Source organism: Chelonia mydas, chromosome 9 (genome assembly GCF_015237465.2).
Source record: "Chelonia mydas isolate rCheMyd1 chromosome 9, rCheMyd1.pri.v2, whole genome shotgun sequence".
Lineage (NCBI taxonomy): Eukaryota > Metazoa > Chordata > Testudines > Cheloniidae > Chelonia > Chelonia mydas.
Genome location: NC_057855.1, coordinates 86,860,254 through 86,883,906, shown reverse-complemented (window position 1 = coordinate 86,883,906; position 23,653 = coordinate 86,860,254). Strand labels below are relative to the sequence as shown.

Genomic DNA, 23,653 nt, shown 5'->3' with positions numbered 1-23,653 from the left:
ATAAAATATCTCCTCAATTTCTGCTCTAATTACTGTTTTCCTTGATCTTCCTACACTTTTCCCAGATAAAATCAGCAAGAGACAGAATACAGTCAATAGACCATTACTACAAAATAAGAGCAGTCCAGCAGGAAGAAGAAAAGACTAAATATGCAGAAACTGGAAGGAAGAGAGCCAGCTGGAGAAGACGAGATCTTTTTTGTGATTGTTTATAAGCAGGATGCAGCCAATAAGGAGACGAATCCATTGTTTGAATTTGGTGAAGACAACCACAGATTTATAGCTTATAAGAAAAAAAAGTATGACTGTTCTGACATCAGTGAGCCATGAAAATCCTGAGACCACTGTAACTCTAAACCAGTTTTCATCTCACAATAAAATAGAGTTTATACAGAGAGGAAAACGTTTATTGACAATAAATATTTTGTCAAATTATAATTCATAATTAGATATGAGATTTCTTCTCGCAGACCAGAAAGAGCAGAATCAAGCATACTCCTGAGAAGCCGAGGTCCTTGAACAAGCAAATAGACTTCCGACAAGAAAGAAGAGTGGGTTTCAACTATGTGAAGTTTTCACTTGCTGCTTCTTTTCTTTCTTTTTTTTTTTTTTTAAGGTGTTTTAAAAAATAAAAGCACTGCATAGGCACAAAGAACATTAGAAAGTTTTTCATTTAAAATTGTATGACATTACTAGTGAATGAAAAGAGGTTATCTGTAAAAGAAATATTATAGTAATTTCCAGGACCAAAACTCACCATTTTCTCTTTATCCTCTTGTTTATTTCCATCAGATTGAAACTACAAAAAACACATTCATATTAATTGTAGAATTATATGACTATTAAGCTAGTCTATTACTACTGAATAGGCATAATTTCAAATCAAAAGTTATTTCAGAAAAATCTATATCTAATGGAGTGCCCACAAATGGTTTAATACTCCCATTTTGTAGCACTGAAGTTTCAATATCTGTATCTTTTTAGCTGTATACAGTATACGACTACCCATCAAATACAAATACATTATATAGAGTAACAATTCAAATATTTGTTTTGAATGTAATATTTTTCACCCAACACTTGTAATGCCTAAATGAAGATTGACTACTCATTATTATATATATCTTAAGGATTTTTTCTTTAAACAATTTTCATTTTAAAGTTCTTTTGAAGGAAATTGAAATTGTAGTGGAAAATGTTGCAATGTATCAATACTTTCATTACTTAACCCAGAAATGAAAGCAGACATTTTAAATTATTCTTAAGCATTTTATGTTAACTGAAGGGTTCTAGATTCATTTTTATTTCATTATGCTTAAGTTCAAGTGTGAAATATTAGCCCCATTGAAGTTAATGGCAGAACTCCGACTGACTTCAATGGGGCCAAAATTTCACCCCAAAGCTTTTAAAAGAAGATTTAGTCAACATCAGGAATAGTCTCCAAAATCAGGTTTCAGAGTAACAGCCGTGTTAGTCTGTATTCGCAAAAAGAAAAGGAGTACTTGTGGCACCTTAGAGACTAACCAATTTATTTGAGCATAAGCTTTCGTGAGCTACAGCTCACTTCATCGGATGCATACTGTGGAAAGTGTAGAAGATCTTTTTATACACACAAAGCATGAAAAAATACCTCCCCACACCAACAGGAGAGTGGGTTGGGGGGGGGGGGGGAAGAAAACCTGGATTTGTGCTGGAAATGGCCCAACTTGATTATCATACACATTGTAAGGAGAGTGATCACTTTAGATAAACTATTACCAGTAGGAGAGTGGGGTGGGGGGAGGTATTTTTTCATGCTTTGTGTGTATAAAAAGATCTTCTGTACTTTCCACAGTATGCATCCGATAAAGTGAGCTGTAGCTCACGAAAGCTTATGCTCAAATAAATTGGTTAGTCTCTAAGGTGCCACAAGTATTCCTTTTCTTTCTCCAAAATCAATACACCCTTTTAGACATTAGTTTTTGCTATGGAACTAACACACAGCAAAATTTCAACAACTGAGATGTTCAGCTCTGTCATCTAGAGGTTAAACATTTCAAACAATCTGAAGAATTTAAAAATTGTTTATAATTTTAGAAACAATACTAACACTGAACCAACAAGTGGCTTCTGTACTGTGGAAGTATACAAGCATTTGAGCTGTACAATCTTGAGGTAGTTTTGGTTTTGGTTTTGGTTTTTTTGGTTATGCATGGTGGATTTGGTTCTTCTAAGCAATATTAGAGTTGCATACACACCAATGAGAGGGGAGCCTAATTTGTTGATACGGTGAGTGCTGGTTTTGGGGGTAGCCTTGTATAAAATCGGATATCATCCATCTTACTTTACAAGAGTTTAAGGGGGGAGAAAAGTCAACAGAGGTCTACTATACACTTCCAATATTTAGACAATATCATTTGCAAGGCAAAGACTACACTAATTTGGAAAATGTGTGAAGTGCACCTCCTGCGTTCCAGTGCAGACCAGAAAACTAAATCTTAGCATGTTGTGTCCTACTGCTTCATAAATTTAATGTTTTTGGCATAGTAGACAGAGTGCAATGTTTTACAGAGTTCACAAAGATTCATTATGTCAATAAATTAAACAAAATTCTATTTTATTTAGATATTACATATGTAAATTCTCTGGAGGACCATACTAATACCTATCAGTCCGTCAGTGACTATAGCAGAAAGATTTACATATTTAGAAGCTGTTTCATTCTGATTATTATGTTTCAGATTTGTTTTCAAAACTGAAAAAAATACATCAAAGCCACCATGAAGAGCAAGTTGATTCATTTCTCAAAGAAATCCACATCCATATATGAAATAATGCTCATTTTAATGGAATAACTTAACTGTATATTATTTTTGTTGAAAGATGTAAATTGACTAAAAGACCACTATCAGTTAAAAAAAGTCACTATTCTGTACACTATATTTTACTGCCGTGTTGGAAAGAGATGAAATATATCTGGCTTTCAAACTATACATTCTAGAATAGCAGAATTTCCAAGCCTGTTATAAAAGTACAGACAGCAACTCCTCTAATAGCCACCCTTTGGGAAATAATATCTATTCACATTTTTTAGTCCTCATTGTCCCTCTTATCCTGCCCCACTCCTGTTGCATGTGCATTAAGTTAACAACATAAAGTGCAGAATACTTTACAGTTAAGTTTGAGCACAAAAGCCAGGTTTGCAGTATTAGAAGCCTGGGTTTATCAACTACTGTATGATTAGTCAGCTGGCAGTTTCTAAAAAACCAATATGGTTATAAATATTTCAATCATGTGTATTAGATATGAATGGGAAAACTTCAACAGTTCACATAACATGCTGATTGCAATATGCATTAAAAATAACTTTCCCTATGTTACCTTAACCATTCTGTCCTCACTGTTCAGTTTCTTCGAAGTTCCAACCTAAAGCAAACAGCTATAATGTTGCTCATCCTTGTCATAAGCATAACATTTATGTATCTTAAACTATCATATTTGTATATTTCAAATACTGAATTTTCCACTAAAATGACAAAACAGAATAATATGAAGTGTCTAACATAAGTAAAGAATGGATCTTTGACATGATAAACAAATATGATAGTATATTCTTACATTTGTGAATTACTTTTTCAAACATTCCTTCTTCCCAGAAACCAGGACAACCTCTTCAGATGACTAGACCAATCTAACAGAAAGCACCACAGCCCAATATTCATAGTTGAAGCCTCCCATTAAAAAAAGTCCTTAAATACAGGTATCAATAATTCTACTTTTACAAATCAACTACAAGTCACAAAAATTGTGAACAGAAAAAAATAGGTGAAAGATACTAGGCCACTGACTACGGTAGAACAATATTTAAACATGACACATATAGCTATATCCAATGTAGCACACAATGCTATATTAATATATATCTGTAGAGAACTTGGTAGTTTATCTTTGAGTTACATGGGAAACAAATTCATTTCAGTAAAAGATCTTGGACAAAGATGACATTTAACTGAATCATGACTACAAAGTTATGTTAAAATTTTAATAAAAATGTACACTTGCACTTCTCTAAGTGATGTACAGTTGCATAATAACTTGTAACGGTCATACCTCAAAATTATAGCATAGAAGACAAATTTCTGATAACATGGAATTTACTGTACAGGTTTATTATTCTATCCAGCTAAGAGTGAAATTACAAGGTTATATTTGCTTGGTAAAATAAACAGGCACTCACTTCATTTTTTGTCTAAATTTCTTAAGTTAATGATAGGCTCATACACAGTAACATCTATTCAGATTTATGCACATGTATAGTATAATGCCAGTTTAACTTCCTTTATATGAGTCTAGCATTACAGTTTTGTTTGATTCCTATTTGCAGATAGGTGGCCATATTATTACTCACCATGCCAACTGGCATCTTAGAAAACTGGGTAAAATACATTTACTGTATTTCATTTTCAACTAGTCCACCTCAAGAGAATCTGCAAACCATCTGGGTGGAAGGGATTAAAATAAGAGCACTAGAACCAACAAAAACTAACTAGAGGCAATGAGGAAAAAGGTGAGGAGAAGGGGAGAGGATAGAACATAGCCACATTTGAGACAGCCTTCTACACACATTTGTACCTCAGTGTAGTTTTGAACTGGAGCCATACAAAATGAATTATATAAACTGCATTAAATCCCGGTGTGGACACACTAATTCAGAATAAAAGTGGCCTTAATTCAGTTTAGTTTAATTCACTTTAGTGAATGAGAGTGTATACACAGGGGCTTACTGCAGTTTAACTAATCCATTTTGAATTCACACTTTAGTTAATTCAGATAAATGTTTGAGTGTCCCTGAGTAGACAAGCCCTCAGAGGAGTCTGGGTTTCTTACTTCTATGTAAGATAAGTTTGTAAAGTGGGATAAAAGGGTCAGTGGGCTGAGATCTTTAAAAATGTTCTCAATATTCTAATGTTTTATTAGTCAAATAGATGTGATGTTCATTAAATGTGATTTTTTTGCTTCAGTGACTCATTAAGAAAATGAAAAAACACACAAATGCCATGGTTTAAAAAAAAAAAAAAAAAAAAAAGGTTAAGACTAATACCTGTCCTCCACTCATGCAGATCTGACTCTTCTAAAATCAGAGCAAATTTTTATGGTAGCAACATAAATTTTGAATTTTACAGCTGTTAGCCTGCACTACTACCGTGACATTATTATAGGACGCATTATTATGCCTGTTAAGTGTAGTTCTACTCTGAAAAGTGATGTTGAAAAAACAGCATAATCTGACAACTACATGTGTATTTCATGGTCATTTCTGCACAATAGCAGGTAAAAAAGTTTTTACAGTAAAAGCTATGTTTTCCAGCACTTTATAAACCAGACATTAGACATCTAGAATCTGGCATTTCGGGGTGCCGGAAACGGGTGGAGCTCACCTTGGTGGTCCTCAGCTAATGGAAGCTGCGGAGCCAGAGCTTGGGGCAGGGCGGTGGCAGTGCGCAGACTCACCTGGCCACGTCTCCGCCTAGGAGCAGCAGGGACATGTCACTGCTTGCAGGGAGCCTCCGACGTGAGCTCCGTCCAGATCCGGCACCCTGAAACGCCTCCAGTGCCCCAACCCCCTGCCCCGAGCCCCCCTCCCTCACCCAAACTCCCTCCCAGAGCCCGTGCCCTGCACCCCCTGCACACCCCAACCCCAGCCATGAGCCCCTTAAGTTATCTGGAATTTTTGCCTAACCGGCAACCTTCATTCCCCCAACATGCTGAATAACAGTGCTTTTACTGTATTATGTTTTACTCCTGTTTGCACCGCACAGACGAGAGAGAGAGAGGGGGATTCTATTACAGCTCATGCATCAACGGAACTGTTTAAAAAATTATGCAAGACCAAAGATTCTGCCATCAGAAGTCAGAAAGAATTTTACTATACTGCATTTGTAGCATATGGTATGTGTGTGTACTTCTCACAGTTACTTGTACACAGTATTACAAGATATATAGTTCATGTGCCTAAGGTTACAAAAATTATTACACTTTTTAAACTATTTCTAAAAATACAATATCTGATTATTATCCTTGTGCATATATTCAAAAGGGGCACTATTCTTGATGCATGTTCAACTGGAATTCTCTCATTTCCCATTTACTGAACGCCTAATTACATAACCTCTAGTTTTGCACTACAAAAAAGTATTATGCAGCAATAAGAGAAGGGGAACTTTTGATCTAGGACACCAAGACAAACCCCTGATACCTATAAGAAGTGCATGGGTTCAGATGTCAGAGAAGCCAGGACCAGGGTATTCTTACAAGTCTCATCAGAAATTACCACCACCACACAGTAAACTGCAAATTCCTCAACCTAAGTACCTTGCAAGCCAGAAGGGCTCTGGTCACAGGTTTAAATTTGTGTTTAAAAGAAGTCTGTGTATTCTAAATGAGATGCCAAGACCTGTAAGCAAAATCCTCAGCATATATGAATTCAGCATTGGCAGTCTAATAGCAATACTCTGCACTGGCATTCAACGCATTTTCATTCAAATTCCAGTCTTCTACACCAGAAGTAGGCAGGAGGGAGATGTGCTAGGGAAGTTGCACTTTTAGTCACTGGGCTTTCTCATTGCTCTGATAAAGGAATAATACCATCCATCCAAGTGGAGGAGGGAGAATGGCAGGAGAAGTTAAAAATTACTGTAATATTATTGCAACTACTACTGGAAATGGAAGATACTAGATTATTCATCTTGCTGTAGTTGAGTCAGCCAGCATTTGATGTTATTTAACTCATGGTATTTAGCCAATAAGGGTATGTCTACACTGAAAGGTAAGCTCAGGGTTAGTAGAACTTGAGTTACCAGATCCTGGGTTTGTTAACCTAGGCTTGAGCATCTATACTCATTTGTAACGCCAGGTTACGAACTGTTGAACCCTGGGTCCTAATCTGGGGCCTCAGTGGCTACACTGCATTATGCAGGACCCGAGTAAAACCACATTTATTCCAAAATGTGGAGCTAGCTCTTTTTTAGTGATGTAGTATTGGAAAACCTGACTATCCACCAAACTTGACTGTCCAAAGGACAAAAAGTCAGCCCGTAGGATTGTGGGATGCTGTTGGTGGATTTCCAGAGCACAAGCCCATTGGGAATGTGTCTACACTGCAAAGTAATTCAGTTTTAACTCTGGGTCCCAGCCTGACTCTGGCTTGGACCCTGCATCCCAATGGGGTCCTGGGACCCTGAGTCCAAGCCCTGGGTTAGAGTTCGAACCCTGAGCTTACAATGAAGTGCAGACGTATCCTAAGAAAGTACAGCAACCAGTGAAAAAGCAGGAGGAAGAGAAGAAAGGAGTGGGCAAGCCACTAATTGTAGAGTGCAAAGATGCAAGTCACACCAAGTTTTAAATATTATTCATTTTCACTTTTAAGCTTCAACTGTTTTTATAGTTTTGCACTGATGACCTGAAAGATGAGGCAGGTCAGCAAAGTAGCCAAACCTGTACTGTATCAAACAGAACATTGCTGGAACAGAAGCAAAAACAACCCAGGGGCCTTGACATGATCTGAAGGCTACATTCCAAGAGAGTAATACCAAAAAACTCCCCTTTGCCCTTTTTAAATAAAAAGATCACTATATAGTCTTGACACTCACTTAGTGGAAAAGTAGGGTCCATGGCCAAAATAGCACCCAAAAGGGTCCACTTTAAAAATAAAGTGAGCTACTTTGTGATTTAGAAGGTTTCATAGCCCTCTGAATTAAACCCATCCCTGTCAGCAGCATATGAGAGGTAGCCTATATGGCTACCGTATGGCAGCATCATGGTGGCAGTGGAGGCAGTCGAGCTAGAAAATAGCAGCTCTTCAACATATCCAACCACCTGGATGGGTTTGATTTGGCATCCATTATTAATTTCACTGAAGGGGAGAGAAAAAGCATATTCCCCACTCTCCATGATACCTAACAGATGGGGAGAAACAAACTTTTTAAAAATGGTCCCATATTGGTTTATTGTTCACCATGGCCTTCAGGATGACCTTCACATTTTTCCAGTGCAAAAGCTTCAAGGAAATTGTATAGAATTTTTTCATAAAAATCTATCCACACAAAAGATAACATTGTAAAATAGTTATAATAAAGGAGATCAATGGGTGGAAACAGCAAAGGGAGACTGTCCTTTTAAAAAATGTTCGGACATTTCCTGTTTCAGCATGTGAACACATCACTAGTATTTAATAAATTATCTTTTGCTGTCATCATACAGGAATAGTATGTTTCCATCAAAAACTTTAGACAAGTTGCTCTATCTTACCAACCTCTTTCATAAATGCTTTTCCTAAGCGAACCACTTTTGCAAATAAAATGGGATCATGGGAGAGATGAGGACCAAGATAACAAAGCATGTTGAACACTTCCTTCCTCAAATCTTCAAAACTTTCTGCTTGTTTTGGGGCTCTCTTATTTTGCAAATTGGAAATTGGTGACCCTTTAGCCCCTTTAGGTACTCCAACTCTGTGAAAACAGAAGTATAAAATTTCACATTCTACATGAGGACTATTCACTTTTACAGTCAGGACAAACAATTTAGTTTATTAGTTAACTGATTTTAGTTACTATGGTTCTATACTATTTTCTCAGTGGTTTTTTCAATGCAACAGTGTATTATAGTCTTCTGGATTGATTTGGTGAAATTTTGGCCCCACTGAAGTTAGTGGGAGTTTTGCCATTAACTACAGTGAGATCAGGATTTCATCCCCAAATCCTCTTCTTATCAAAGGGACTCTGTTACTACATAATTAAATAAAAAACTGCAAGATCACTATCAGTGGGTACAAAATATTTTAGAAAATCCTCATTTTTAATATGGTCAAAAACCCACACCACATTAAATAAATACTGTCTTTAAAGTAAATCTAAGTACATTAAGTGAAATATTCTTATTTTAATAGAACTTGTCCTTTGAACTGTCTATTATTTAAGATTTGCTTTAATAATCAGAACAGGACTGGGTAACAGTATTGACCTGATCTACTTCAAAGATGAACATTTATTTTTGCATGACTCTCAGAAGAGTTTAGACTAAAAAAATGTTATTAAAAAATAGTAAATAGAAATGCAGTGAAGTCATTATTATATACAAAACTTGAAAATTGCTTTACCAGCTAAACATATTAACATAAGATCAGAAAGATACCGTACACAAATATTGTATTTACTGTGAGTGGCAGAGTGAGATATGTCTGAATCAAATTATGAACTCCATTTTGGATTAGGACATCCATTTTGTGTTATGTGCTGAACTCACATCTAATGTTGCTCAAGGGTATTATGATGTATTCCAGTCAGCTATCCTACCCAGGAGCGTTTGATATCTTGTTAAAGGACAATCTCTAAGTAGCCATTGACAGTCTCTCAACTACCAAGCCATCCCCCTGAAAAAATGGACTCAACACAGGAGCACAAGGAAGGGATCAGATAAAAAGTCTGAACCCAGGAATGTGCCCTGTAGATGCAGAGCTAGGAATAATGATTAAACTCAGTGAAGATCCAGATGGCTTATAGGCGCATGGTGCCCAGCAGTTGGATCAACTTATAACAGACTGGTGATTGTCCATTGTTCAATTAGCCAACATGAATCAATTCTGCCTTAAATACACATGTACAACCCATACTAACTTGACTGAGAGTTGCATATATGTACCTATGTATATGTATATATACAGGATAGAATAAGACAAAGAGGGAAAAATCAACAACTTGATCTCTTATACATTTCAAAGTTATACACAGACACAAAACATTTGGGTTGGAAGGCACCTGTTGAATTATCTAGCCTATCACCCTGTATCAGGACAGAAATGCTTTGATTAATTGTAAAATATATCTGACAGATGGCTACCTAGCAAAACCTTGATAACTCCAATGATGGCAATTCTATAATTTCATATGATAGTTTATTGTATTGCCAAACTTTTAAATAGATATTCTAAACCACTGGCTTTCAAACTGTGGGGCATCCCCCCGGGATTGCAATAGGTAGGCACAACTAAGGGGCTGGCAAGCAGTGTGGAGCAAAGGCACCTTCAAGTCAGCCACATCCTCCAGGACACGACAGGCCCCACCTGGTGACACCATTACGAGGCTGTTGCTATCGCCTGACTAGAAATTCTGTGGCGCATGCATATTGCAAGGGAGCCACATTTGGCAGGAGTGGCAGGGTTCACTGCAGCTGTCACCTCACACTATCAGAAAGCAGCAGCAGAGAAGAGGCAGAGTTTCCCCAGCATCTGCCAACAGTCTCTCAGGGTTCAGCAACAGATAAAGGATGGGGCAGCTGAGCACCTGCTCCTGATGGGTATTTTTAGTAAAAGTCATGGACAGGTCATGGGCAAGAAACAAAATATCACAGCCTGTGACCTGTTCATGACTTATATCATAAATACCCCTGATTGAATATTAGGAGGGAGCATTGTCAGGGGGGAGCCTGTGGCACCAGCAGCAGGGGGGGGGGGGGGGGGAGCCCCGGGCGAGCCCGTGGCACCAGCTGCCAGGGTGTGGGGAGAAGCCCTGGAGAGCCCCTCCGGGCTGCCGGGGGGGACCTCATGACACCAGTGGCTGGGAGTCCTGGGGGGGCTCATGGCACCAGCTGCCAGGGTGGGGAAGTTGCTCCGGCTGCCCCAGGACTGCTGCTCACCAATATGGATGGTGCCGGGACCGCTCCAGCAGTGGCTGGTGTGGATGGCTGCAGGGCCACCTGAGCAGCTGGCTGCAGAGGCACTCCCACAGCAGCTGGTGTGGCTGTCCCCGGGGCCAGTTGCTCAGGCAGTCCTGGGGCGAGCCCCAATGGCTGCTGCAGAAGTCACGGAGGTCACAGGAAGTCACAGAATCTGTGACTTCCGCAACCTCCATGAGGAACACGGAGCCCTAACCTAAGTTTCCTCCAAGCTGCACAGCCACGCAGCTACCTATTAAGCCCCACTCGGAGGGGGGAGAATGTCTCTCTCCCCTGGCCGAGGGAGAGGCACCCCACCCCTGGCTGCAACCCAGCCCCAGCACAGACCTGCCATGGCCAGGGGAGAGGCGCCTCTCCCCCTCCCCAGCCCAGGTACTGCTGTGAGGAAAAAGAGCTGTAGGGAGTCCTCCCTCCTCGCCACAGCCCCTGGGTAGCCTGCATCCCAAACCTCTCATCCCCGGCCCCACCCCAGAGCCTGCACCCCCAGCCAGAGCCCTCGCCCCCCACCCCAACCCTCTGCCCCAGCCCTGAGCCCCTCATCCCAAGCCCCACCTGCCCCACCACAATCCTCTGCCCTGAGCCCCCCCGCCACACTCTGAACCTCTCAGCCCTTTCATATTGGTGCACATAACAAAATTCATTCCGCACATGCATGGAAAAATTAGAGGGAACACTGGCCCTAACCATTACTTATTAGAGCACAGTAACTGTCTCATGTATATTACTTACACAAATTAGCAAGACTCCAATACAGTATTTGATTCCCTCATTTTTTGTTGAAGATTCATATTGTTGACTTGTTCAATGTATTATCTACTATCAACCTCATGTCTTCCTCTGTTGTATTATCCGTTTGCTGGAATTCACTTATACATTCAATTATTCTTTCCTATGGGTGAAATTCACATGCCACCAGAACCACTGCATGAAGGACAATGGTCTGCATGCCAACCTAGGCTAACATCTAGGCTGGTGCTGGAGGCATGCCGAGGGAATCAGCATTTTCTCAGAGTCAGTGGGATTCACCCCTAGTGGAGGAGGTATAGAAGAGCAACAGGATCTGTTCAAACCTAGAAGCTGGAGTACTGTTAGTATATGTACACCGTAGCCCTAGGTCCAGGCTGTATGGTGAATCTCATGACCCCACGCTTCCCTTCTCTTTTCCCTCCCCGCATGCACAGCTCAATTACTGGGTATTTAGCAGGGCAGGCAAATTCCATCCTATACTAAGTCCTTTGCATTGATCCTTATTAAATTAAGCGTATTTCTCCATTCTAGTTCATAATGTATTTTAATCTTGTCCTAACAAAGAAATGTAACACCTCTCAGCCTTACAGAGTCTGCAAACATGATGAATACATTCTCTACCTACCCTGTACAAATTCCCAACATTTAATAATGCTGTTCATCTTACCTGCGGTACAAAGGCTCAATGGTCACATGTACAAGCTGGCAAAGGGCAATGGCAATAGGCTTGTGTGAAGTGGCATAAAATGGAGGCATTTGATCCATAATACTTTGTGCATGCTGCCAATCACCAACTTTTAGCAAAGCTTCCAACAAACCAAGTTTCTGGTTGTCAGGTGGCTAAAAAAAGATAGCAAACAAGAAATTAGAGTCAAAAGTTTAATGCATTCCTAAAACCTCCCTGTGTTTCCTCTTCAGTAGAAGGGTTAAAATCTACAAGATGACAATTTTTTTTGTATGCACCATAATTATTTCAAAATGTATTTTACCATTCGGTAAATACTCCTATTACACATTTTTTTAAAAATGTATTTAAAATATTTGTAAGATATGATCAAACTCTTCAGCAACACAATCATAATCAAACCTAAATACTAATTCTAGAGTATTGTTCCTTGCAGCAGTGAGTACTGTTTTTACAAATGAGACTGAGTTTTTTGTTTAATAGGAAAATGTATATTAAATACCATTACAATGTACAAAGTGCTGTTAGAAAAACGAAAAGTCTGAACTTAATGGTGTATTTAGACATTATAGTGAACTGAATATACTTAATTTTTAAAGGCAACATTTAAAGTATTATTTAAATATTTATGCGAGAATCTGAATTTGAAAATGTAAGTTTCCCTTTCAATAGTGGAAGAAATCACCTCCTATACAATGCTGTATACTGTGGTTTTCATGTCAGCAACTGTTTTAAAAGAAACAGAATCTGGAACTTAATTCTATGGCAAGTAAAATTAGGTTGCCAAATACTGCATTTTAAAATGAAAGGAAATGGCGGCTCATCTGTGTAGCATCCAGGAGCACCAGGATTTCATCAGTAGAACGCAAAAGGAGACATCCAGGATGGAGGATGCTAGCCAACTAGAAAAGATATAGCAACACCAGAGGAGGAAGGAGACTCAGCTGCTCTATAGGGAGAAGACCATCTGCTGGCTACTTCAGGCAGAAGACACTGCTTCCCTCCCATGCAGGTCCCTCATCCATTGAGGTGAAGAACAGGTATGCTGTACTGGCAACAGTAAGAAAGGAGCAGACCTAGTGGCTGAGGAAGAGGAGCCATCTGCCCTGAAGGTTGGCAGGCTCACAGCCACTACACCCAAGAGGAGGAAAAGTAGGAGACCCCGACCACCGTCACTCCCCTTTGGAAGGGGATGAGGCACCAATCTGCCAACCTGACTTGATGTCCATGGAGGCATGCTGCATGCTTGGAGCCTGCATCTGAGACATTACAGAAAGCTTGATGTGGCTCATCTGTCGCTCTGACTACTACCCTCTGCTCCTCACCCACATGGGCATTATATGACCTTGAGCAGATCACTAGTGACTACAGGGCTCTTGTAGTGAGGGTGAAAGAGTTGGGGGCACAGGTGGTATTCTTTTCCATTCTTCCAGTAGAGCAGGGGTGGGCAAACTACGGCCCGGAGGTCAGATCCGCCCCTCAGGGCTTTGGATCCGGCCTGCGGATTTGCCACCCAGTAGTGCCGTGGGCCCTACTCCGCTCCGGGAAGTGGCCCGCACCATGTCCCTGCGGCCCCGGCGCTGCTATTGCCTGTGGGTACCTCCTCCAAAGCTCCCATTGGCCAGGAACGGAGAACCGCGGCCAATGGGAGCTTCGGAGGAGGTACCCACAGGCGCGCAGAAGAGATGGGGTCCACCTGACCAAGAAAGGGAAGAGCATCTTGGTGCACCGACTTCCCAACGTAACGAGGAGGTCTTTAAACTCAAAGGGGGCAGGTGACAAAACCCACAAGTAGATTTTTTTTTAAAAAAGGTGATCTTAATAGAGAGTTGGGGTGTGGGTAACAGGGAAGGGATGGAAAATTATAATAGGGTCATAACAACAACAAGAGGGAAAACAGTGAGGGGAATCTGCTCAACATCCTAGATGTCTACACACAAATGCAAGGAGTATGGAAAATAAATGGAAGAACTGGAAATACAACAACACAAGCTACGTTTCAGAGTAGCAGCCATGTTAGTCTGTATTCGCAAAAAAAAAAGGAGTACTTGTGGCACCTTAGAGACTAACAAATTTATTTGAGCATAAGCTTTCGTGAGCTACAGCTCACTTCATCGGATGCATTCAGTGGAAATCAGTAGGGAGATTTATATACATAGAGAACATGAAACAATGGGTGTTACCATACACACTGTAACCAGAGTGATCACTTAAGGTGAGCTATTACCAGGAGGAGAGTTGGGGGGGGGACGGGAGGGGGGGGGACACGACCTTTTGTAGTGATAATCAAGGTGGGCCATTTCCATCAGTTGACAAGAATGTCTGAGGAACAGTGGGCTGAAGGTGATGGCTAATGGCGTTCTGTTATTTTCTTTGGTGGGCCTGTCCTGTAGTAGATGACTTCTGGGTACTCTTCTGGCTCTGTCAACAGAACGCCACTAGCCATCACCTTCAGCTCTTCAGGAAGTAAAACCCAACACATCATCAAGGATCTACAACCTATCCTGAAGGACGACCCATCACTCTCACGGATCTTGGGAGACAGGCCAGTCCTTGCTTACAGACAGCCCCCCAACCTCAAGCAAATACTCACCAGCAACCACACACCAGAACCACTAACCCAGGAACCTATCCTTGCAACAAAGCCCGTTGCCAACTGTGTCCACATATCTAGGCCGTATGATGGTGTCCCCTGAATAATCACATCAGCCACACTATCAGAGGCTCGTTCGCCTGCACATCTACCAATGTGATATATGCCATCATGTGCCAGCAATGCCCCTCTGCCATGTACATTGGTCAAACTGGACAGTCTCTACGTAAAAGAATAAATGGACACAAATCAGAGGTCAAGAATTATAACATTCAAAAACCAGTTGGAGAACACTTCAATCTCTCTGGTCACTCGATTACAGACCTAAAAGTGGCAATACTTCAACAAAAAAAACTTCAAAAACAGACTCCAACGAGAGACTGCTGCTTTGGAATTAATTTGTAAACTGGATACAATTAACTTAGACTTGAATAGAGACTGGGAGTGGATGGGTCATTACACAAAGTAAAAGGATTTCCCCATGTTTATTCCCCCTCTCCCCCCACTGTTCCTCAGACGTTCTTGTCAACTGCTGGAAATGGCCCAGCTTGATTATCACTACAAAAGGTTTCCCCCCCCGCCCCCCTCGCTCTCCTGCTGGTAATAGCTCACCTTAGGTGATCACTCTGGTTACAGTGTGTATGGTAATACCCGTTGTTTCCTGTTCTCTATGTATATAAATCTCCCCACTGTATTTTCCACTGAATGCATCCGATGAAGTGAGCTGTAGCTCACGAAAGCTTATGCTCAAATAAATTTGTTAGTCTCTAAGGTGCCACAAGTACTCCTTTTCTTTTTACAAGCTAAATTATGACATAATTTGGATCACTGAGATATCGTGGGATAAGTCTCATGACTGGAATATTAGTATAGAGGGATATACTTATTTAGGAAGGACAAGCAGGGAAATAAGGGAGGTAGTATTGAATTAAATAGCAAGAATATATAATCTTGGTCCAGAAGGAGGTAAGAGGCAGAACAGTTTAAAGTCTCTGGGTGAAGATAAAAGGGGAAAAGAAACAGGGCATTGTCATGGTACTGCTACAGATCGCCAAATTGGCGGGGGGGGGGGCGGGGGGGCGGGGTAATGATGTATTTCTAGAACAGGGTAAAGATAGCTACAGCACTCGACCCAAGATTTAAGACTCTGAAGTGCCTTCCAAAATCTAAGAGGGACGGGGTGTGAAGCATGATTTCACAAGTCTTAAAAGAGCAGCACTCTGATATGGAAACTATAGAACCCGAACCACCAAAAAAATCAACCTTCTGCTGGTGACATCCTGACTCAGATGATAAAAATGAACATGCATTGGTCTGCACTGCTTTGAATCATTATCGAGCAGAACCCATCATCAGCATGGATGCATGAAGGGACATATAAATCTTTAGTGCATGTGGCAAGTAAATATCTTGCAACGCCAGCTACAACAGTGCCATGCGAACGCCTGTTCTCACTTCCAAGTGACATAGTAAACAAGAAGCGGGCAGTATTATCTCCTGCACATGTAAACAAATGTGTTTGTCTCAGTGATTGGCTGAACAAGAAGTAGGACAGAGTAGACTCGTAGGCTCTAAAGTTTTACATTGTTTTGTTTTGGAATGTAGTTATTTTTTGCACATAACTACATTTGTAAGTTCAACTTTCATGATAAAGAGATAGCATTACAGTACTTGTGTTAAGTGAATTGAAAAATACTATTTCTTTTATTTTTACAGTGCAAATATTTATAATAAAAAATAAATATAAAGTGAGCACTGTACACTTTGTATTCTGTGTTGTAATTGAAATCAATATTTGAAAACATGGAAAACATCCAAAAATATTTATATAACTGGTATTTTATTATTGTTTAACAAAGTGATTAATCGCTTGACAGCCCTAGTTTTCACCACTGGACACAAAAGACTAAAGGCAGGTCTATACTGAAAACATACATCAGCAAAACTATATCTCTGGGGTGCAAAAACCCCACACCCCCCAGAGACATAGCTATGCCAACCTAATCCCCCATGTAGACAGTGCTAGATCAATGGAAGAATTCTTCAGTCGACCGAGCTACAACCTCTCAGGGAGGTGGATTAACTACAGCAATAGGAGAAACTCTTTCATCGCTATAGTGCATGTCTCCACTGAAATTCTACAGCAGCACAGTGCACCTAAGATTCACTGCATGGAACTGTTCTCAGAGGTACAAATCTAGTAACATTGCTCTGTCCTGTGACCTCTAACACTTGCACTACCTGTATTCTGAAATTGACTGTTTATTCATTATCCTAAACTCATCTCCACAGGCAAAAGTGGATACTGCTTTTTGCCAATATTAAACTATTGATTTTTCACAGTAGTCTGTTTTCAGACAATATTAATTTCTAGCACTGAAGACAACAGCTAAAGATTCATGTAATGAGCATCTCTCCATCATGCTCCATCATCCAGCCAACTTTATTTCACAGAAGTTAAACTGTGTCTTTTCAAATGTCCTCTGTACCATACATAACAAAAGCGTCAAAAATCATGGATTAGAACAGGTTTATTTTCATATTAGCTACAAAACAATTAGGCTAAGATTTTCAAAGACAACTTGGAGAGACAGCAACACAACGCCTCTTAATACTAAGGTTGCCTGTGGAACTACAATTCAGCCCCCTTGTGAAAAATTACACATTCACATATTTTTTTCACCATAGGACCCCTTCCTCATTCAGTGCAGAGGATGGAACTGTTATGGGGCAAATCAGGGTTGTGTAGTGAAGGAGACTTATCTGATCCTCACTTCGTTTGTTGCAGAAGTTGGAAGGTGAATAGTGAATCAGGCAGGGGCTTGCAGGAAGAGAAAGAACGGTCTCAGGGTTAAGGCATTTGAATGCCACCCTGGAGGTCTGGATTTTATCAGTACCTCTGCCATAGAGCTCCTATGTGATGCTTGGCCAGTCACTTAAACCAAACTTTTCACAGGTGGTCACTAATTGTGCTCTCCTTGCTTTCTGGGTGCCCAACTTGACACCCTGGGGGACTGATTTGCAGAAGTGCTGAGCACTCTAATGCATGTGAAGTTACTGGGAGCTATGCTTGACTATATAATGTGCTATAAAATGCTAAGTATTCTGACAAATCAGATCCTAAGCATCTCAAACTGGGCATGCAAAATTAGTGGATACTTATCCCCTTAATCTCTCTGCCCTCAGTTCCCCACCTGTAAAATGTGGAGATAAGTCCCCCAACCATTAGTGAAAATAAATTAATCAGTGTCTGTGAAGCACTCAAGAGACGATAGTTATGAGCACCATAAGAAAGCCCATGAGGAAACTAATAACTGTTTTCAACAGAGAGTTTGAATAGTATGCAGTAAATAAGGCATGGGCCACAAACTGAGCTGTGAAGAGAAGAAAAAAATATTTAAATAGCTTCTCATTAAGGAAGCATTGTCCACTCTGTGGGCTGAATGAGAAAGAGGTCCTATGGGAAAAAATAGTATGTGGTCATGTAATTAAAGATTATATCACAATGAACACGCACAATGGGGCTGCACAGGCAACCTTAGTTCTGGCATTCCTAACTTTTAAGTGCTTGACTTTGCACCTTAATAATGTTCTTTTGGAGCAGTTTGTGTGTAATAGATTATATAAACCCTGCATAGTCAAAAATCAATTGTGGGTTACATGATGACACCTCCTACCAAGATTAACAACATACCAAAGCTTGTTAAACCAGCACAAAAGGTAGGCAAATCTTGAGCGATATTTATCGAAGGTGATAAGAAGGGGGGTGGGAGGGAGAGGAAGGAGGGAATCAAAATACCTAACTACAGAACTGAATATACAACCTTGAATGAATTCAGGACAAGACACTAAAACCAACACTTTTGGGGGAAGGGTTTCTTGCATAACAAAAATTACATCAGAAGTTGAAACAGGAGAGAAAACAGTTTAATTACAGTTCTGGTTTTGTTTTAGATAAACAGCCAATTAAATTTATCATTACAACTGGATACACTGTATTAAAAGGACAAAAAAGTAATTTTCATAGCAATGACCATGTTATGTTTACAATTATAATTAACTCATTTGAAAAAATACCTTTTCAGTTTTTTCCTCTTCCTTGTCCTTTTCCTTCTCTTTCTCTTCAGTCTTTTCAGAGGACAAAACCACCATTGTAAGTTTCCTAACAATTTGTTTAGCCTCCACAATCTCTCGTTTGTGTTCTTCAAGAATGGCATTATCTACTGGAAGAAGCTGAGAAAATAAAACATGGATGGTGTTAAGATACGTAAAGAAAAATTAACATAACCTGAAACTACTTTTTGATCAATAAGCTTGAAGGAGAAAAAGCTAGATCCCTTCTTCTTCCTGAAGAAATCAGGTCATTCCCTAGAAAGGAGAGTTTTTTGTTTTTGTTGTTTTGTTTTAACTTCCCAGCAGCACTTCAAAAATGATACATCCATGACATACCCTAATCAAGTAAGGAAGACTGAGGAATCATACTGCACACTGTCCTCAGAGCTATCGATAATTCAAAAAACAAAACAGAAAAGTACTGAAATCCAATTAAGATCAATGTATTTAGGTTGGCACAGGGCTAGCGTAGCCACTGCGTTACTTACATCGACTGTTGCTGGCCTCTAGAAGCTGTTCCACAATGAGCCACATTGACCGCTCTGGTCACCATTGTGAACTCTGCTGCCCAGGGGGCAGGTAGACAGGAAGTCACCCCTCCCCTTTAAAGCCCCACAAATTGTTGAAATTCCTTTTCCTGGTTGCCTGGCTTGATGAGCACACCTAGCAGCTCTCTGTTAAGTGTAACTGCCCAGTTGACCATGCCAGCTACAAGCTGTAGATGCTCCTGCCTGAAGTACCACAGGAAGTATTGGATCTCCTGGGACACATTTCGGCTGAGAGTGTGAAAGACTGGAGTAGGTAATCCATCTAAATTCTTTTCTCTGAATTCTCTGTGGTAACAGTTTTAGCAGTATGAGAAACAGGTCAGCTGCAAGCCCAATTTCATATTCATTGTTCTTACTAGTAACATTTAGTTAGAGAAAAATAAATAACTTACATGTACATAAAGATCTTCCAAATCTATAAGATTATGTTGCAAAAGTACTGCAGCAACTCTGTATAAAGAGGAAGGTGTTTCACCATTTGGTTCCTAAAAGACAAGCATTATCATTTTTAGAAACAGCAAATCAAGAATGTCACAGAAAAGTAAAACTTACTTTTAAAAAATAAAAAATGCCAGTAAGAACAGAGAAAGCAGGCATCTTAATAATGGGGACAGGGAGAGCTTTTATCAAACATATTAATTCTGTCATTGTATATGGTCCTGTTACTATATTGATTCTGAATGAAGAAAGATGTGCAACCGATTATCTTCTTTCGCATCTCACAGTGACTGCATGCAATTACTAGTTCTGCAGTTGAGATGGTGAGATATCACACTAAACATCAGCCATGCTTTCCTCATTCTTAGGGGTCTAGTCTGCGGTATATAAGAATGTGTCATTTCCAGTAATGTAAGAACTTGCACATTTCATCTACAAGTTCAAATGGAGGACAATACAGTCAAACACTTAAAGTGTACTCTAAAAAATGCTTGGTTCAAATATAGTACTGAACAATTTCCATTTTAGATTATACATTGATGGTTAAAAAATTTAATGCAAAAAGTTATCCCACGTTAAAGTATCATAAATAGAGAAACGTACTATTTCTAAAATTGGACTTCTACAACCAATGCTAATTGTATTTTGTGGAAAGAAAACTTTTTTCCTAAACAAGCATCAAAAACTTACATCACTGAAATTACACAGAAATAGGGGTTGACAAAGAAGGGGTGCTTAAATATTAAAAATACATCTATATTACCTGATAGAATTTGAATTTGAACCCAAGGATATGACACAGAGTTTGAGGTTCACACATATACATGTACGATTCTATCAAAGGTACAAAGAAATCATCATATTCCGGCCTACATTCATAGACTTCTAAGATAATATCCAAAACTCTGTTGGGATCCAAGTTAAAACATCCTATTGGGGGAAAAAAATACAAGTTAAAAATTCAGTTCTATTTCTCATTTCCTAATACAACACAATTAAATTAGAATTAGGAAAAATTGCAAATGAGCCATTAAAAAAAATCTTTTCAGCCATTTACTCTGAATAAAAAGCAATTCTCTCTACATCAAAATAAATAGACAAAATTAAACAGAGCAGTATATATTTTGGCTTTATGGTACTATATTAAATATAGAAGTTGACAGCTGTAGTAAACATCAGAATTTCAAAGTTAGGGACAGAACTGAGATTTAGATTAAAGTAAAAAGCTAAAAATTCAGTGTTCTTGTTAAATACTATTGTATATTAACACTCAGATTTCAGCAAAAAAAAAAAAAAAGTCATTATGAACTCTATTTTTAGTCAGTTCCTTCTGCCGCACCTGCCAAAGGAAAATACAAATATTCACTGTGATAAGAGATCAAGGTATTTTCTTTAGTAAAATGTTAACCTCACCATTGCAAAACAGGAAGTTCTGGTCAGTTAAAGACTGACACGGGTTATCCAAAATATACCAATTGTATGTCAGATAATCGCACACTGAGGAGTAAGGTGTTACATCTTAATTTTTAAATTGCCATAGAAATAGCTTTTGGTGAAAACAGAATGGCTGGTTTAATAGCTATAAGATGATTTGAACAGACCCAATGCCTGAAGTACTTCTAACTATCTTAATTAGTACTACAAAGGAACAGATATTTTATGGAAAACCAGTTTTGAGTCAAGAGAACTATGCAAGACAGAGGTGATCTGTAAAACATATTTTAAATTTTGAGTAGTACTATACTCTCTGTATTCAGAGTAACAGCCATGTTAGTCTGTATTCGTAAAAAGAAAAGGAGTACTTGTGGCACCTTAGAGACTAACCAGTTTATTTGAGCATGAGCTTTCGTGAGCTACAGCTCACTTCATCGGATGCATAGCATATCGTGGAAACTGCAGAAGACATTATATACACACAGAGATCATGAAACAAAACTTCCTCCCACCCCACTCTCCTGCTGGTAACAGCTTATCTAAAGTGATCATCAAGTAGGGCCATTTTCAGCACAAATCCAGGTTTTCTCACCCTTCCTCCCCCACACACACACACACACACACATACAAACTCACTCTCCTGCTGGTTACCAGCTGCTCCTCCTGGTATATTTAGTGTGTGTTATAAAATAACCAATAAATTGATTTAATATTCTCTCTCTAATGCTTTTACCTTAAGAATAAATGTGCTTGCTTAGAAAGAGCTGTGTGGTAACTTATAACTGCAGGCAATTCACTATTCATAGCCTTCAAAGAAAAAGCAACGAACAGGTGCTGGCCTTTAGGCAGACTGGGGATATGAGTGTAAGGCAGGGAGTTGGGCAGTCTTAAAACCTGCAATCAGAAGGGCATGGGACAAGGGTCTCTACCCAGACACAGGTGACAATAGAAGAACTGAGACCTGACTGGGCACTCCTTGCATGCACTGCAGAGGGCGAAAATACTGGTACAGTTACCCTGAAACTAGGACAACCCCCATATATGCTTGGAGAAGCGTATATAATTAAATGGGTGAATATTTGACTCACCATTGCAGCCTATATGTAATTGTTTCCCTCAAGGCTGGCAAGACCTATTTTTAAACTATTAAGAAACACACTAAGCCACTGCAATCTTTTCAGTTTAGGAAACGTTCATTTATTCATAGACTTTCAATATATCTTCTCTCCCCAGTACTATCAATTTTGCTAAGTATTTTATTAATTTGTGGAAAATAAAACTAAATTATCAATGACTCCTGTGGAAGTAATCTTAGACATGCCTGGTTTAACCTCTCTACTATAAAAGTATTAGACAGACCCTGATAGTTCTCTGGGGAGACAACCTAAAAGCTGATGGAGATAGTGAGCAAACAATCAATTACAGAGGAAGTAAAATGTTGAAAGGAGACTCATTATAAAATATCAGTTTCTCTCACTCCAGCTCTCCACAGCAGGTTTGTTGCTACTTCTAGCCCACACTTTATAATGCAAGGTGAGGATTATAAACTGGGGAAACTGTTGGTAGAAATGTCCAAAGACAGTTTTGAGTCCAGTTTAATTTAAACTAATTGTTTCAGTGGGATTATTTGAGATCTCCCACTCTTAGTACTGCTGAGTCGTCTCACTCAAACTCCTTTACTGCTATCCTCGTAAGAAGGGAAGCAAACTTGGACCTGTATACATCAGGAAATGTCTTACATTAAACACATACTGCACACTCTGTCCCTGGAGGTCTATGTTCTTAAAGAACCCATATATGACAAAAATCCTCTGCTCCAGGGGAATAAAAGGAGTTAGAAGACTATGAGGTACGGAGACAATACCTGCGCAGACTTTCAGGCGGGGGGGGGGGGGAGAGATGAAGTCAGTCTAAAACAGAGGTTCTCAAACTTTTGTATCGGTGACCCCTTTCACATAGCAAGCCTCTGAGCGCGACCCCCTTTACAAATTAAAAAACAATTTTTATACTAAACACTATTATAAATGCTGGAGGGAAGTCGGGTTTGGGGGTGGAAGCTGAGGGCTCATGACCCCTATGTAATAACCTCACAACCTCATGAGGGGTCAGGACCCCCAGTTTGAGAACCCCTGGTCTAAAATACAGGCTTGTATACACACACAAGCAATTGAAGTATGGTTAATTTACCAGGCAACCCAGACTCTGTCTGTATTTTACTGTTGCCTGCTCACTTATAATATTAAGCAAACAAAGTAGTATGTGGTCATTTTACCTATTTTTAACTAAACTGCAAATCTGAAACAGCTAAATTACTTAAAGTCTTAGTCTGCCGAAGGTGCTGCATTATGTGCATACAGAACAGCTACATATAATCAAACTTTTAGTCTC

The 23,653-nt window shown here is 39.6% G+C and overlaps 1 protein-coding gene across 2 annotated transcripts in view; it reads right to left on the bottom strand.

Moving 5' to 3' along the window:
• The window catches only part of THOC2 (THO complex 2), a 107,704-nt gene that overhangs the window by 52,474 nt on the left and 31,577 nt on the right, over nt 1-23,653 (bottom strand). The window contains exons 8-14 of one of the 2 annotated variants that reach the window (XM_037909450.2): nt 20,595-20,761; nt 19,786-19,878; nt 18,810-18,965; nt 12,122-12,294; nt 8,291-8,486; nt 3,361-3,405; nt 758-799 (exon numbers count right to left, since the gene is read on the bottom strand). In XM_037909450.2, the coding sequence (XP_037765378.1) occupies nt 758-799; nt 3,361-3,405; nt 8,291-8,486; nt 12,122-12,294; nt 18,810-18,965; nt 19,786-19,878; nt 20,595-20,761 (872 nt within the window). The remainder of the gene's footprint in view (nt 1-757; nt 800-3,360; nt 3,406-8,290; nt 8,487-12,121; nt 12,295-18,809; nt 18,966-19,785; nt 19,879-20,594; nt 20,762-23,653) is intronic. The other variant, XM_037909451.2, reaches the window with a different exon arrangement.